Source organism: Aquila chrysaetos, chromosome 19 (assembly GCF_900496995.4).
Source record: "Aquila chrysaetos chrysaetos chromosome 19, bAquChr1.4, whole genome shotgun sequence".
Taxonomy (NCBI): Eukaryota; Metazoa; Chordata; class Aves; order Accipitriformes; family Accipitridae; genus Aquila; species Aquila chrysaetos.
In genome coordinates this window covers 8,980,140-8,997,516 of record NC_044022.1, presented here as the reverse complement: position 1 = coordinate 8,997,516, position 17,377 = coordinate 8,980,140, and the positions used below count along the sequence as shown (strand labels likewise).

Genomic DNA, 17,377 nt, shown 5'->3' with positions numbered 1-17,377 from the left:
TTTTGTGAATAGATAACTACTTGCCTCAAAAGTAAGAGTGGCTTTTTAATCATACAGATAATCCAGGACTGGATTGCCATGGGTTCTCTCCACCATTATCAGATTATGCCTGTGGGTCTTGTTAGTAGGAGGCAGAAGCGGGACTTCGTGTACTTCTGGTTTGCATCATCTGCTTTCTAAGGCTAAGGGCCCTCAAAGAGCTATTGAACCATGTCAGAATAAAAAGCAACAGGTGGAGGGGAGCTATTTCAGTGTTTCTAGGTTTACAAATTTAAATACACTAACATAACTGAAGCATGGGAAAAGAAGTTTTCTTATTCTAGTAACAGCATCTGTAAAGTTGTTTTAACCCCCTTTGAGCACATTTTTGTGTTTGTCCTCTGGGTACGCTGTGGTAGTCATTTGTGTTGGGTGATGAAGTACTTCAGTGCAAAGGCCGTTCATTGAATGCTGGTAATGTTTGTTCGAATTTTGTTTACCTATTCAGGCATGCTTTGAATTATCATTTGTTACAGATACACTAAGAGAGGTTTTTTTTCTTTTCATTGTGTTTCTTGTCTATAACAGGTGATACTTTATGATTCTGGAGCTGAAAAAACAGTGGATATCAGCTGTCTAAGGAAACTGGAGGAAAATATGAAGAAAATTAGGACATTAGCAATAGAATGTTCTTTGGCCGATATCAGGTAGCCTTTCCCTTATACTGAGCAGCAGTATTAGAAACTAATAATGACGTAACTTAATATTTTCCTGTGTTAGCACTGATGATCTAAGATTTGGATGTCGTTTGCTTTTTGAATAAAGAAGAAATGGGATGGCAGCTGTAATTTATTTTGTAAAGGGTTTTTTTTCTAAGGGTTATGCTACATGCCAGTAAAGCAGAAACCATGCTGTGGAAAGAAAGAACATTTATAGGATGAATTATAAAATACTGGACAGATGATAGAGTTTTTTCTTGAGATGAATCGTATCTCATTAAAATGTACAGGAGGTCTCTCTTTTCTAGACTGTAGAAAAGAGAGAACCGGGGTATTCTCCCACGGAGTTGTTTGTGTGCTGTCTATACTGTGAAGAAAAAATAATTATGTTTGTAATACCCATTCCCTGAATGAATATAAAAAGCCTAATTTGCAGATGAAGTACGGATTTTCCTTTGTTCTGTTAACACAGGCATCATACTTCTGGGACTCATGATCCTCCTCATTTTGAAGTTTTGGCGTTATATCTTTGAATTCTTCCTGTCACATAGATTCAGAGATGGATAACAATTTCTTTTTACTGTTGACTGTAATATAGATTGTCTTTTTTCCCTGATGGCTCAGGCAGTTTAAAAAAAAAAAATCAAAATCTCAGTAAAGGGAGGGGTTTGTGGTTAAGCTCAGGAGATGCCAACTTCTCTTGTACTAAAGGTTATTATAATTTGTTCTATGTTAGACCAACAGGTGGAAGCACGCAGTGGACAGCAACAGTGTGTGAATGTTTATCCTATTACCTAACCGGTGCACAAGTAAAAATAATCATACAGGTTTGTAATCAAAACCAGGGGTATTTGTAAAATCTCTCAAGTTGTCTGTTAATTTAATTTTTTTCTGAATATTTTCACTCTTCAAAAAGTCCTGAGTGGAACTTAACTAGATTGCTGTTTGCTGTAGGGGAAAAGAAGCTTTTTCTTTTTTTGCTTTACTTTTGTTACTCACTGGAGCATTAGAGCAGTTTGGCTACCCAGTGTGGAAAGAACACAGTCTTAGATATATTTAGTTATTGAAGAATAATATTTATATCTTTGGGATCACTGGATGCTGACAACTTTTATGGACAGATGAGCAAGATGCTCATGTTCTTGATGAGAATGATTTCAGCAGCTACTATATTAGTTTTCAAGTCTCAGAACCTGAAAACAAGTCCAATGCTATACAAACATCATTAGTAATTGACTTCTTCCACTGGTAAAAAAACCTGAATTATTACAAGGGTTTCATTTGTTCAGTGTCTGTTGGCAGCTGCCAGTGAAGTTTTACAGTGTGTCTGGAAATAAAAGCACTGATGAGCAAAGGTATTTATGAGTGGGTTTAGAGCTCCTGCTGGAGGAAAACAAGTGTTTGGCAGTTCATTCTAATGAAACAGCTAAGGGAGGAAGCAAGGTTTTATTCTGTTACTGGTTTTTTAATGTCATGTTTAGAACAGTTGGTAAAATGATGGGAACTATGACATAGATTAAACAAATTTTGTGTCTTCTGATGTGGGCATCAGTTGTTCAATGATGTCTGATTAGCAGTCAGTACCAATAAAATGAAAAATATGCCTGTAGTTTAGAGGAAATGCGTATTGTAATCTGTTGTTCAGCATGCTCTTGTTTTTTCCAGGGAAGTGTTGTGGCTTGTGCATTGCCTGTGAAAATTCTTTGCAAAGATGAAACAGGACAATTGATTGATATTTCAGAACACCTTATTAAAAAGGGTTTGGCTTTTAGAAAGAGAAGGTTTGGATACTTTTCTTTTATATTCTTTCAGACTCTAGTATTGGCATCGTGATAAGCTAATAAGTAAAACAAAAATTTGGATTGTCCTCTACAGCATATGTAGCAACAGAACTCCATTTTTAGTGAACTTATTTGAGTATAACATTATTAATTGTATCCATTGCACATTTCAGTTATCTTAAGTTGGTAGAGGAGATATTAACAGTATTTTAACAAGCGTTTGCCATCATTGTGTGTTTGGTTTTTTACTTCTATTATTTTATTCTTTTGCACTTTTCAAGTTCTTTGTCAGTTAATGTGTTGATATGATTTGATTGAATCTGCTAGAACTGATAAAGCTGATGTGGCTTACTCGGTCTCCAAGGAACATCTTGAAGTACATTTAGAGCAAGAGGACACACAACTGGATGGTTGTAATACCAGAACTGCACATGCAAGAAACAGCATTGCTCCAGAGGAAAACATCACTGTTTCAGAGAGTGAAGAGAAATTATGCAAAACATATAAGTCACTGCTTCATTCAGGAATGGGCGAAGTATATAAAACCCCTGTTATACCTGAAGCAAAAATTTTTCAAGCTGTAGTAAGTTGCGTTGGACATGATGGAACTATTTATATAATACCAAAATCATTTGGTAAGATTACATAGAAGAAAATACATTTACGTCTATGAATCTGATGGCTTTGGTGTATGAGAACATACCAGATATGTGTTCTAGTATACATGTTTATCTGTATCAGAACACAGTTATGGAATATTCCTGTTGGGGAGGATTGCTGTTAGGAGGTGGTGAGGCCTTTGGCACGGGGGGTGAGGGGTGCGTGCCCCTGCACCCCTTGCTCTGCGGAGGTGGGGAGAGGTCCCGCAGCTTCTGGCAAAGAAAACCCACATCCCCAGGAGGTGGTGCGCTCTCCTTAAACCCATCAAAATTGGCTCTCCTGTCCTTCCACCCTCCCCAGAAACCAAAAAACCCCAAGCCCTTGGGCAGGCAACTTACTTGCCTCTGTTCTCTAGGCAGTATTGGGTAAAGCAGCAAGTGCTTTATTTTATAATGTTGAGACTGTGATACATTTTACTAATAATGAAGATACATTCCTAAAGATTCTCAGAAGTTAGCCTGGTTCTCAAGTATTGCTGAGTTTTTCTCCTTCAACGTGAGCTCAGTATCCACTTTCCTTGGGCTTTTTATTTTTACTGTGATAGATTCTGTATATCTCTTAATATTTTCTGTTTGTACTGTTTGAAAGAGATACAGATGCAGTGTCAGTCTTCAGTACCATGATAATACATTGTACTTTAGAGAAATGTTTCCATATGAGAATGCTAATTTTTTTTTTTTTTTTTTTTTACTCCACAAGTACATTTAACTATTAGATCATATCATAAAACTTTGAAGTTCGAAGGACAGTAACCCCACTTGCCCAAGACTGTATTCTTACTGCAGTTGTTGCTGTAGACTTTACCCGTAGCAAAAGAGAGTCTTCTGGACACCTGTTTTGTGTTGTTGCATGGTGTCCTACCGCTGTCTGGGAATCTGTTGTCCTGTTCACGGAGAGGCTCTTGTATTAGTGCTGCCAAGGTGTCAGTTGCAAAATTTATGGACCCTTCTCCGAGATTAGAATCCAGAATTACTAATGGCTTCACAATTGGAAATGCAGTTTACTTTTTGTTCTAAGTAGTAACTTGTTTGCATATACTAGATGTTGAACATACATACTGTATCAGTGTTGGAAAATATTTTTTGGAGCAGCACATGTATTTTATGTTCATACATGTCTTCATCTGAATCTGCTGGGTTTTAGTGAAATAATTTGCACTAATAAGTTACAGACTATTTTGAATTTTTTTTTTTTTTATTCCTCCCCCAGAAACTGAACTAAACAAATTGATGACTGAAATACAAAGTAACTTTAAATGCCTTGGTCTTCTGGAACCCTACTGCTGGAAAAAGGGAGAAGCTTGTGTTGTAAGAGGATCAGATACCATGTGGTATCGCGGTAAAGTTGTGGAACTTGGTGGTAGTACTCTTCAGGTAAGTTTGATGGGGGGGAGGGGGGCGGTGTGCAGGAACATGTATGTGCACATGTATGTTAAGGGGGGGGGGGGGCAAATAATCTAATCCTCTAAAATAAATTTATGATCACACCTTTTTTCGTTCAGCTGACCTGACTATCCAGATGCTCATTCTGCTTAGAAGTGTGATAAATGTCCTGATTTTTACATTTATTTTAAAGACAAATTCTCCCTACTTTTTTCAGTTGTCACAATTTTTCCCATAGTTTTCCTGGTGATGATAAATGTTCTTAAGTAAAAAGCTACCTTTGATCATCTGTAAGTAATCCCTTTTAAGTTTTTTCTTCTTTTCTTGTTGTTGTTGCCATATGTGGAATGCTTTGAAAATTCTTAGTTTTAGCTTCTCCTCACCCTGTCCCCACCCAAGAAGTAGTGGCTGTCTTTGTTTTGAATTCTTTCTGCTGCACAGGTATACAGCTGCTTTTTCTAATTAGCAGTTAATCTTATCTAAACTCTTGAGTCTGCTCATGCTTTTTGAATGTAGATTTGCAAGTCTGATACTATCCTAGTTCACAAATTTTTTATTTCTTTCCATTTTAAACCACTGTAGGTTATTACACAAAAGGTAAGATCTCTTGCAAGATAAGTTGGGAAACTGAACTTCTAATCTACCGTACCAGTTTTTTAATCCTTTCCTTCATTTCCACTTTGTCACATCACCTACTTATAAGCAAACAATTATTTTTTCTTCCAGAAAAATGCATGCTGTAAATGAAAGCTTTCCATTATTAAATGACTTAAAAACCACAAATTATTTCAGGAAAGCTTTTCTTTTCATATAGGTACAGTATATAGACCACGGTTGCATAGAGAGGATTCCTCAGTGTCATCTGTATCCAACTACATTGTATACTGGTATTCCTCCATTTTGCATACCATGTCAGCTCTACAAGACAGTACCAGTGAGTAATGGTAAATTTGAAGACATTTTAGCAGTTACTCAAATTGATATACTGTTTAGTCATACAAAGGTTGTGACTAGTTGCTGGTATTTTTTCTTGCTGATGAGGATTGTTTCACAAGGCAGGCTTTTATCGGGAACTGCCAGATTGCTTTATGAAGTGACCATGCTTCAAAAGCAGCTGTTACTGGAATAAATCTTTGAGACAGGACACCGCAGTAGTTGGCAGGATGACACTCTGAAGTGGTAGTTTGTTTTGCAATAGCAGCAACAAGAAGTAGGGCCTGGATTTCTTAATGCAAAATGGCCAGAAAATTGTAAATCCTCAAGTCTTGCAGAAGTGTTTCTGTCATTCTGAACTTAGCTGTGTAGGAAACAATCTGTTATGCTAAACCAATACAAGTGAATTGTTTTAGGGGTTTTTGTTAGTAAGTAATTGGTACGTCAATAACATCTTCACATGCCATCGCATCTTACTTGAATTTGAATGGTGCATTTAGTAAATGTGAATTACTGAAATGACTAGCTTACTTTTAAACTTATTTTTAAAGAAAACCTTTTTAGTGCTGGAAGCACTTCAACTGATAGATTAAGAAAGACATGCTTATAAGCCTACGGGTTAGGAGGAAAACAGATATTGCAGGGAATAAAATAAGTATTTAAAGTATCCTGTGTTTTCTGTTGTCTGTTAAGTTATCTTTGAATGTAATTCTGTATCTTTGGGTTATGCTTTGGGTAATTATGCACACATACGTTATGTATATAGTAAAGGTTAGACTTGGCAAGCAGCATCTCTTTCTAAGCCACTTCAAGACCTGAAAATTGCTGTTCGGCTTTGTCACACAGTAAGTTTTAGTGTACCAAATAGCAGATAATGTTTAAACTGTTGTAGATAAATCAAACTAATGATGTGTGTTTTCAAATAAGTTTTTCAATGATAGGCATGTATTTTCATCTTACTGTGTTAAGAATAGTAAGAGTATTCCTTGTCAGCATCTTAATGTGTGGGGATTTCTTGCTTTTCACCAAATAGATTGGAAATTTTTGGCAGCAGGATGCAGTAGATTGCCTTCAAGAGCTACTTAAAAATGAAGAGGTTGAAATACATGTTCAGGTAGCTTAATTTATTCATAGATGTGGAATGAGGCTTACTTTTTGTTCTCTTTTTTTCTTTTAACTTACATTAAGAAAAATAGGTAAAGGAATATAGCAGTAAATGTATTTCTTAGACAAAACAAAATCAAAACCTAAAGTTATTTCTCCTGTGATTTTAGCGTTATTACAATTTTCAGGCCTTAAATGTGTCCTTTAGAGATATTAATATTTTTTGATCCTGTTTGTATTCTCTGTTGTCATTCTGACAAGCAACCTACCTACCAACAGCATAACTCTTCTAAATTCAATTTCAAGTGATTAAAATTTAGCATAATTAAGTATGGCCAAGCTTAAATTAATATATGAACATTATAGGGAAACACATAATCTGTATTGTCTGAAAACCTGCAATTTCAGATAGTTTAATTTCTAATGATAAATTGTGAAAGAGAAGGGTTTATGACTGAGTAAGCAAACATGGGATAATGTTTCAGTGTTAGACTAAGTAGTCAGTGCTGTCAGTCCAGAGATGGATATATTCCCATTTGTGTCATAACTGATGTTAATAGCCATCCTTACTAGTTTTGTATCTTTGATGAATGAGTATGGTGCATATAGGAATGACAGGTTTGAATTTCCTGATCACTATTTCTAAAACCTCAGTCACGCTATTACTGTTATAATCTTATTTTGTCTCCTGTAAGTAGGAATTACCAGATAATCCATGGGGCAAATTATCCATCAACCTGTATTTTGGTGGAATGTCGCTTTCTTCCTTCATGGCATTCCAGAAGTACTGTGTTGCTGAAGATTGTCAGGACATGGCAATGCTGGTGAGATTTTTTGTGTGTCTGTGTGTGTCTGTGTGTGTCTGTGTCTTCTACTGTTGTAATTCTGACATGAAAAAGATTACTCAGTTGCTTGTTGTGACCTTTGATGATTTGTTATTTCTTTTTATATTTCTGTACAGTTTTGTGATGTAAACAGCAGTAAGACTACATACACAGCTCTGTAGCATAAGAAGGGTAGATACGATGTATTGATAAAATTAAGACTACATACACAGCTCTGTAGCATAAGAAGGGTAGATACGATGTATTGATAAGATTGTCTGGAATAGTGAATTGCAAAGAGTTTATTCTTGGACTCCTTGCTGAAAAGAGATTTTTGCATTTCTGTTTAAAGTCCAATTAGTTTTTGTGTACATCTAAAACTTAAAAGGATAGGAATAGGGTAATATTTTTGTCACCTGAAGGGATTAATTAATCACAGAAATATATCCAAGGATGGAGATACTCAAAAGTAAATTGAATCAAGTATTTCAACATAAACCTAGTGATTTCTAAGGGAATTACCTAGGTTTTTCATTCCAAGTGTCTGAGATACTCATCTGGTGTTCTTTAGAGGAGGATTGAAATTTTCACCAAACTTCATTGTCTTAACACAAAAAAAGTAGATAAGTAATTTCTTAGTATATTTTTTTTCTTGAAATCTGAGGATCAGTTTTATTTAAATAACTAAGGCTTTGTTGTTGCATTTTTTCTCTCAATTCTGTTTAAGCCTGCCAATGTATTTTTCTTTCCAATATGAGTCTTTGCTTCAGAAAATAATTTTACAATACAGAGTACGCTGCTGTCACTGCTGATGTAAGTCTTGGCATGTACGCTAGTGGGCTTGTGATTCAGTTAGAAAAAATCTCTGCATGTATTAGAACTGAGTAACCATGGAAAACCTAATTGTAAATCAGTGTCTTGTTGCGTTTTCATAAAGTCAGCACATGACACACAACTTTCACCAAACAAAATATGGATCTTGAAATGACATTGTACCACTAAAACAAAAATGAAATTTGGAAAACAAAAATAAAGTTGTGGAAGAAGGTTATAAGCAAGAAGCATTCAGAAAGCCTGGAACGCTTTCCACAAGGAGTATAGCATTAAGCAGATCCATTCCAGGAATAAGTGGTTCAGAACAATTTGTAAGAAAATTAGTATTGGAGGTGTTCAGTTGTGGACCAAAAAAGGAGCAAGGTGTCCAGAGCTCGAGCTGGTTCCAGTAGCAGAACCTCGGGAATAGCAGAAGTGGGAAGCATGCAGCTCTGAGAACATTCAAACATAATCAGCTCGGGGTTTAGCTGTAGAGACTAAGCAGCAATCCTCACAAGCCAAGTGATACACTGCATTGACTAAAGGATACTATTATTATATAAAGTATAGTCATTATATATTTTACTATTTTATAGTTTTGTAACTTTATTTCATTGCTTCAGATCTGTGTTCTCAGGTAAGTAAGCTGGTAAGGACTGTATTCTGTTCTGTGAGTGTTGTATTTCTGTTAATAGTGGTAATAAGCTGCTTATGCAGAGCCCACTTGCTGCAGAGTGTATTATTGTCTTTGAGAGGCACTTCTGTTGAGCTGCACAGGTGAGTTTAGGAACTTGTCTTTGTTATCATACGACAATCATAGCTTAGTCATTAGCCAGAAAATTCCCTGGCAGTAGGGTATTGGAGAATACACCAGAACCCCAAGCGTGATAAACTTAGAGCAGTGAATCTCATTCTAGGTGTATGTGTACATATATATGTGTGTTCGTGTGTATACACATATATGCACATATATTATCTATATATACAAGACCATTATACTGTGGTATTTTTTTATTTGGCTTTTGGGGAGATGGGATTTGTTTGATTGGTTGGTTTTGTTTGTTTCTCTACCACCGTGAGTCAGAACTGAGGCAGCCAGGTGCTGCCTTGTGCTCATATATTCAGGCATGGGGGACTATGACCTTGCTTTATTTGACAGACAAGTTTTTAATCTCTTCATTCTCAGCTCAGGCTTATCGAACAATAATTTTTAGAATTACTTTTTCTACAGCAGTTGACTACAAACCAGTTCCAACCATCTGAACCAAAATCAGTTCAAAATTCCTTAAACAGACTATTTTTATATTTAACTGCATTGCATATCAGCCCCTTTACAGTGAGGTACTTGAAGTCTGCAGATTTTAATCTTATACTCTGAGCAAACACTTGACCAGACAATTCCATCTTAATCCACCCCTGGCAATGCCAATGCTGGTTTTTTGGAATAGTCTATTAGTTTAGGTCAGAGGAGAGATGCGCTTCAAACTGCTGTTGACATAGTAGCCATATTCATTCAGTTAGCACCTGCCTTCTGAATGACAGCAAAGACAATGCTGAAAAGACTTCATGCAAAGCCATTTTTGATGTTACTTACCTGTAGTCGTCTGAACACTTTGAGCATCACCAGGGCAATTCTAGAGAGAGATCAGTGTCTTTTCAGACAGAGAGAGAAATCTTTAGGCAGAAGTAGCAGTGTACAAAGGGCTAATTCCTCCTCCTCAGATTCTGCATGGACTTCCATGATAGATGAGAGCAGATACTGCAGTTGGTGTTGCAGTGCTGCATCATTACAAATTCTAGCACTGAGATTGCTGTGTGGTTTGGCACTTCAACTTGCAGGAAGGCTTACTCCTCGTGTCCCTATTCCCCACTTCTAAATAGGCAGTTAATTTCCTCTAAAACCAGTGATCTGTATGACTCAAAGACCTGCCAGATACCCTAACCTGTTGTTACCTTGTTAGGAATTTATCAGGACAAGCCTGGATGAAGGATTGGAGTGTCAAATGACTGTGGGCATACGTTGAAGGCCAGCCATGTGGGTTGAAGGCCAGCTATGTGGGTCGTAAGTCCCACCATCTCTGACACCAAGAAGACCTGTTCTGTCACTGATGCTTACCACAAGACTAGTGGAAAAGCATTCTGAAAACACCTAGATAGAAAGCCCTTTCTGCTTTCCTTTTGTCAATATGAGAGTAAAGTCTAAGATACCCTGTCTGTTTCAGGGAAATACAGAATCTGAGACTTGCCAGACTATCACTTCAGTCTTCATCATCCTAAAGATGTCTTTAATGTCTCACACTACTGGGTGGGCCTATGTAGACCATTCATTAACAAAGCTTTGCATGTGGTAGAGAAGGAAGTACAGCATAACACACTGCACTGCAGCCTACCATTTACTTAGTCTGGATTAAATTCCTCATGCTGAAAAGCACTCTTGTGTTGCCTTATTAAGAATAGGGTATTATGTGATGTGTACTATATATTAAAAATACATAATTTCTGCTATGGCTTTACAGATGTAATAAGGAATGTAAGCCATTTTTAGATTTTTAAAGAATAGGCACAAAGGCAGAAGGGATGAGGGGCAACTGTTTGAAATAGGTAACTCCTAAAGATGTCTTAGTAGAACATCTTTTTAGTATCAGTATTTACAACTGGACTCTCTGTGCCTAAGTGTGGTAGATTTAGCAGTAACCAATCTACTGACAATAAGAAAAGTCTGTTAACATTAACAACAAAAATGTGAATGCAGTTTTTCTTTCAGAGACACGTGCAAGAGCTGACTTGAGATACCCAGCTGAGCTACGTGCAGTGCTTATCTAGGAATAAGCTGGAATTTAACTTGAATCTTTAGAGCCAGGTGTAGTGAGGTGGCCTGTCACAATGTTCCTGATTGTTTTGCAGAAATCTGGCATTTAGTTTGTATGTATCTGTGATACAGTTAGATGTCCTTTCCTTACTAGTATTTATTGAGATCATTTTTTTATTTTTTTTTAATCTTAGGAGTACATACTTTCAATGGAAAAGCTGTTCTTTCCTAGTTAACTCTGAAGAACACAATGGGTTTTTGTACTGTATCCTATGTGAGATCATGCAGGGGGAAGAAAGGGTCAGAATTTATTGTTTTATTTTGCAGTCATATATATCTGGTTGCTTCCACTTTTCTTTTTGTTCTGAGCATAGTAAAAACTGTTCATCAAGTAGATGTGTAAAAAATAAAATGTATTTTAGAGAAATTGTACTTTAATGTGACACATAACAAAAGGTACAAGAGAGAATAGGAGCTGTATTCACGACCTATGATCCAGCTGAGCTATGTGCTATACCTTATAAAGGTATAATTTAATGCACCAAGGTTTATTTTGTAATGAACTAAATGAGTTAATGGCATGTAGAAAACCTGTAAAATACATGGTTCTGGAAGAAGACACACTGGAGCATGCTATGCTACTGAGACAGTATGTCTGTACTGTGCAAAATCTGTTATCTTTTTGAAGGAGTGATAATTCTGGTGGCGAAGGAGTTAAATTATCCTTTGCCTTTCTCTTAAGGGATGACTTGCTCTGGCAAACAGCAGTAACATTGGGCATGGCATTCAGGTTAATCTGTGCCAATTAATTGCTACTGTTCTAGTTTTTCTTTCTAAATATTTTTTTCTCTTTAAAGGGAATTCCATATTTAATGCATTTTTTTAATTATCAGCAATCAAGTTAGCAAGTTAGTATGTTAGGACCATTTCAAAGATACAATCTTTATATTTTAAAAGTGTTAATTAACTATCTTTTAGTTAAAGCTTTTTTAAAAACCTAGTAAGTATTGAAAGGAAATGCTGATTAATACTTTTCTCATCAAGGACACACTGTTTACATTATTAGATAACTCCTTTGAACCAGAAATTGTACCAAAGCTAGTTTCTATTTTGTTACTAAATACGATGCTTGACCAAAGTCTGTCTCTGTCTAGGAGCTACTTGAAGGAGACGTTCCTGTTTTGCCTTCATACAAGTTGCCACCGCTACCTGTTCCAGGAGATACCTTTCCTGTCAGAGTTACCCATTTGGTGTCCCCTAAGGAGGTACGTTTTGTAAACATACATGTTGCAGACAGGAAATGCTGCAGTCCCATCATGCTGGTGAAAAGAAAATCATGGCTGACAGTTTTAGATAACATAAAAAAGTATTAGTAAGGTTGCAAAATGCTACTGAGTTATTGACCCAGCTGGTTGTGCAGTTCAACTATCTGAATGAACTCTTACTTTAAATATCCTCTTGGGTGGGGGCAGAGAAATAAATACTGACCATTTCCCTAAAAAATGAATTTTAAGAATTACAATACTGCAGTCTGGTACTTACCTTGTATAATAAGAAAATAGGTCATTGGATTTTAACTTGGCAGAACAATAATGATACAGCTTTTCTTTAATCTCCAAAAATTAAATTACTGGAACGTTGTATAGTAACGTGAACATTTGCTGGCTGTTACAGTTGTATTTTACTGTCTTTGGTTGACGATTGATCATTGATTTTTGTGTAAACCCACGCAGCTTCCCTCTAGTAGTCTCCCAGGCAAAAGGTGGAATGTAATGTTCATTGATCAAATAAGATTCCTATGTGGACTTTGAATGTCAAATGATGAAATGGGAGAACAGGAAGTGGTGGGAAACTGATTGTGTTACAAAATCTAACATCTTCTAAGAAAACAAAAAATGTTTCTATAAATACATTAGCAACAAAAGGAGGGCTGAGGAGAACCTCCATCCTTTATTGGATGCAGGGGGAAACATAGTAACAAAGGATGAGGAAAAGGCTGAGGTACTTAATGCCTTCTTTTCCTCGGTCTTTAACAGTAAGACCAGTTGTCCTCTGGGTACCCAGCCTGCTGAGCTGCAAAACAGGGACAGGGAGCAGAATGAAGTACCCATAATCCAAGGGGAAATGGCTAGCGACCTGCTACACCACTTAGACACACACAAGTCTATGGGATCCACCCAAGGGTACTGAGGGAGCTGGCAGAAGTGCTCACCAAGCCACCTTCATCATTTATCAGCAGTCCTGGCTGATGTCCAGGCTAACTGGGGAGGTCCCAGTTGGCTGGAGGTTAGCAAATGTGGTGCCCGTCTACAAGAAGGGCCAGAAGGAGAATCTGGGGAACTACAGGCCTGTCAGTCTGCCCTCGGTGCTGGGGAAGGTTATGGAGCAGATCGTCTTGAGTGCCATCACATGGCACGTACAGGACGAGGAGATCAGGCCCAGTCAGCATAGGTTTATGAAAGGCAGGTCCTGCTTGACTAACCTGATCTCCTTCTATGACAAGGTGACCCGCTTCATGGATGAGGGAAAGGCTGTGCACGTTGTCTACCTGGACTTTAGTAAAGCCTTTGACACCATTTCCCAGAGCATTCTCCTGGAGAAACTGGCTGCTCATGGCTTGGACAGGTGTGTGCTTCACTGGGTAAAAAACTGGCTGGATGGCCGGGCCCAAAGAGTGGTGGTGAGTGGAGTTAAATCCAGTTGGTGGCCGCTCCCAAGTGCTGTTCCCCAGGGCTCAGTATTGGGGCCAGTTCTGTTTAATATCTTTATCAATGATTTGGACAAGGGGATTGAGTACACCCTCAGTAAGTTTGCAGATAACACCAAGTTGGGCAGGAGTGTTGATCTGCTTGAGGGTAGGAAGGCTCTACAGAGGGATCTGGACAGGCTGGATCGATGGGCCAAAGCCAGTTGTATGAGGTTCAACAGGGCCAAGTGCCAGGTCCTGCACTTGGGTCACAGCAACCCCATGCAGCGCTACAGGCTTGGGGAAGAGTGGCTGGAAAGCTGCCCGGTGGAAAAGGACCTGGGGGTGCTGGTCAACAGCCGGCTGAAGATGAGCCAGCAGTGTGCCCAGGTGGCCATGAAGGCCAACGGCATCCTGGCTTGTATCAGAAATGGTGTGGCCAGCAGGAGCAGGGAGGTGATTGTTCCCCTCTACTCGGCACTGGTGAGGCCGCGCCTCGAATCCCGTGTTCAGTTTTGGGCCCCTCACGACAGGAAAGACATTGAGGTGCTGGAGCGTGTCCAGAGAAGGGCAACGAAGCTGGTGAAGGGCCTGGAGCACAAGTCTTATGAGGAGCGGCTGAGGGAGCTGGGGTTGTTTAGTCTGGAGAAAAGGGGGCTGAGGGAAGACCTTATCGCTCACTGCAACCACCTGAAAGGAGGTTGTAGTGAGGTGGGGGTCGGTCTCTTCTCCCAAGTAACAAGCGATAGGATGAGAGGCAACAGCCTCACATTGCACCAGGGGAGGTTTAGATTGGATATTAGGAAAAACTTCTTCACCGAAAAGGTTGTCAAGCATTGGAACAGGCTGCCGAGGGAACTGGTTGAGTCACCATTCCTGGAGGTATGTAAAAGATGTGTAGATGTGGTGCTTAGGGACATTGTTTAGCGGTGGACTTGGCAGTGTGAGGTTAATGGTTGGACTCAATGATCTTAAAGGTCTTTTTCAACCTAACTGATTCTATGATTCTAATATTTTATAATATAGAACTGTTTTGACTAAATACAATATGGAAGTGTTTGGGTATCTTAGAAAAGGGCTTTTCTTAAATTATGTATTCTGCTTCTTCTCTTAAAGGAGAACCATTATAATGAGTATTTTCTAGTTCCTTTTGTGCAAATGATTTGAACTCCTGCTTTTGATCATGGTATATAATTGTAAACACTAGATCCTGCTCTGGACTCCTGTAGATTTAAGTAGCAGTTGCATGATGGAATTATGGCTTGATTATATTGTGTACAAATTAGAAAATGAAAATTAATTTTCTTCCCTGGTTAGTGCATTATAATGTTGAGTTTAGAAAAAATAATATCCTACTCATTAATTTGTTTGGACTACCACTAAAATATTGTAATGTTCTGAAATAGCTTTGGTTTAAAAAAAAAAAAAAAAAAAAGGCATTTCATTTAGAAACTTACATAGATTTTAATTCACCTATGCATGTTGTTTAAACTTTCATTTCCTTGACCTACAGCATTATACTGATGACCCAGTTATAAATTAGGTGAATGGAATGTCTGCGTAGCAAACAAAACACCATTTCAAAAGCTTTTCTTTCATTAACTTTAAAATTAATCCTTGGTTTGATATTATGAAGTGAGATTATTTACCAAGTAGCAGGAGGAATGAATTCTAATAGGACACAGCTGTGAAATCTTACATGGGTATATTCTCTAGTACGTGCGTTCCTTTCATTCTTACTTTTTAACATTAATAAATCATGACTCTCTTCTGTTTTTGGAAAAAAAAATTGTGCAAATATGAAATTACTCATAAATTGAGGAAAGAAGAAAGGGGAACAAGGATATGCTGAACCTTTCAAAGATGGGAACAAGTAATCTTCTAATCCTCCTCGATCACTGATGGAATTTGAAGGTTCTAAGTCATCTGCAAAAATTGTAATATGAGAGCCTTTTCTTTGAGTAGGTTTATATTTGCCTTGATCCTTCTAAGTACCTTACGAAGCAGTCTGCCACAGCAGGAGATGCCAACTGTGACTCGGAGAGCCTTGATGAAGCCCTGAAGTGGTGCAATAAAAGTGTGGAGTCTCTTCCTTTTCTAACACACTTCCAAACAGGTATATTAGTGTGTTTATTTTCCCTGTTGTTTCATGTGGATGTACAAAAAGCCTGAAATTCTTTTTGAGGAATAGGAGTAATTATATTTCTATGTATCTTTAAATAAAACTTTTGGAGAGTAAGGAGTAACACTACACTATAATCATATGATACCTTATAATCATATGTTTTTACTTTTCATGAAATTGAGACTTCTGTGTCATTTTGCTCCACTGGAAAATGATGGAAAGAACTCAGACTTCTGAAGCCTCTTAAAGTTGTTGAACTGAGTTTAGATTGCATATGGCAGTAATAAAACTTTTCCCTTAAGGTGACTGTCACTGAAGATGTAACTGTGAAAATCTTGCTATTAAATATTCAAAAGACACAAGTTTTGTACAGAAAATCATGTTACCAGGAGTTAGAAATTATGTGAACCCTGAAGAGCATCACTTCACTTTAATTTTGGATTTCTCCATTTAGGCAAAAGATGGGCTTTAATTCTCTTGTCTACAGTTTTTGGGCCTAAAATAACGTACAGTGTGTGGGTCTAAAACTTTGTGAAGAAACCAGTTAGTGCTAATACTTGGTTCTACCAACTAGTAAAATTCTGGTTGAGGTTTTAGGCAGCATTTGTCGTCTGTCCTCCAGACTATTGTCTGTTCTCTTAGAGAGCGATCTGTTCACTAATTGAAATGTGCAAATGAGTCGAAGTTGAAAAGTTTAAATGTTAAACAGTTTGGATCACTATCTTTACCAAGCAATTTTCTGTTAATTCTCATCATTGCTATGTGACTTAACTTGCATACTAATGATTGTGAATTGAAATTCAGAGAGAACTGGAGGATGCATAGAACAAAATAATAGCATGAATTAGAGAAGGAAGAAAAAACTTAATCTCAGTCACAAAGTAAAATGGATTTTCAAGTTCAGTTAGTTTGTACTGTGCTGTGAGTATATTTTGGGGTGTTTTGTGTTTGTTTTTTTTCTTTTTACAGAAATGCCTTGCCTTGTAGAATACCAGGACGGTTTATGGTATAGAGCAAAGGTCCTCTCCGTTGAAGAATTTGACCCTATTAGGATCCTGGTTCAGTTTGTTGACTATGGTAGTTTTTCAGTTGTCCCAACAAGCAGGTAAATACATAAGAAAAAAAATGCATGGAAAATGTCTATGTCTGTATACACTTATATTATCAAGTATGTACTTATAAATAAGTCTACGTATTTTTACATTTATTATTACTTATTTTTATGTAACTGTAGATACATTATTTATAATAATTCAGCATTAGATTTCAGTTGGAGAGAAAGTTGGTTGGCTGGTTAAATAATTTCTGTCCGCAGGGCATGGGGTTGTGCACCTGTTTCTTTCTCGGGTTTTCCTGAGAAGCCCATTATTACAATAACAGATTTCTCCATCATCTTCAGGTTACTTGACCTGTGAAGTAGGCTCAGGCTTATAATCTGCTTTTGCACCCAGGAAGCTTACACAAAATAGGGACTGAGACCTCCAGGTGTGCAAACAAATCCTCTGATCCTGTGCAACTGCCATCTGCACAGAAGACAGCTGGGGAATAAGATAAGGGAGTAT

General features: G+C 37.6%; 1 protein-coding gene across 1 annotated transcript in view; it reads left to right on the top strand.

Moving 5' to 3' along the window:
- Positions 1-17,377, top strand: part of RNF17 (ring finger protein 17) — a 53,021-nt gene that overhangs the window by 33,078 nt on the left and 2,566 nt on the right. The window contains exons 25-35 of the mRNA XM_041118577.1: positions 568-686; positions 1,435-1,525; positions 2,364-2,479; positions 2,807-3,114; positions 4,349-4,512; positions 5,336-5,455; positions 6,488-6,568; positions 7,257-7,382; positions 12,159-12,269; positions 15,656-15,806; positions 16,785-16,920. Coding sequence (XP_040974511.1) covers positions 568-686; positions 1,435-1,525; positions 2,364-2,479; positions 2,807-3,114; positions 4,349-4,512; positions 5,336-5,455; positions 6,488-6,568; positions 7,257-7,382; positions 12,159-12,269; positions 15,656-15,806; positions 16,785-16,920 — 1,523 coding nt within the window. The remainder of the gene's footprint in view (positions 1-567; positions 687-1,434; positions 1,526-2,363; positions 2,480-2,806; positions 3,115-4,348; positions 4,513-5,335; positions 5,456-6,487; positions 6,569-7,256; positions 7,383-12,158; positions 12,270-15,655; positions 15,807-16,784; positions 16,921-17,377) is intronic.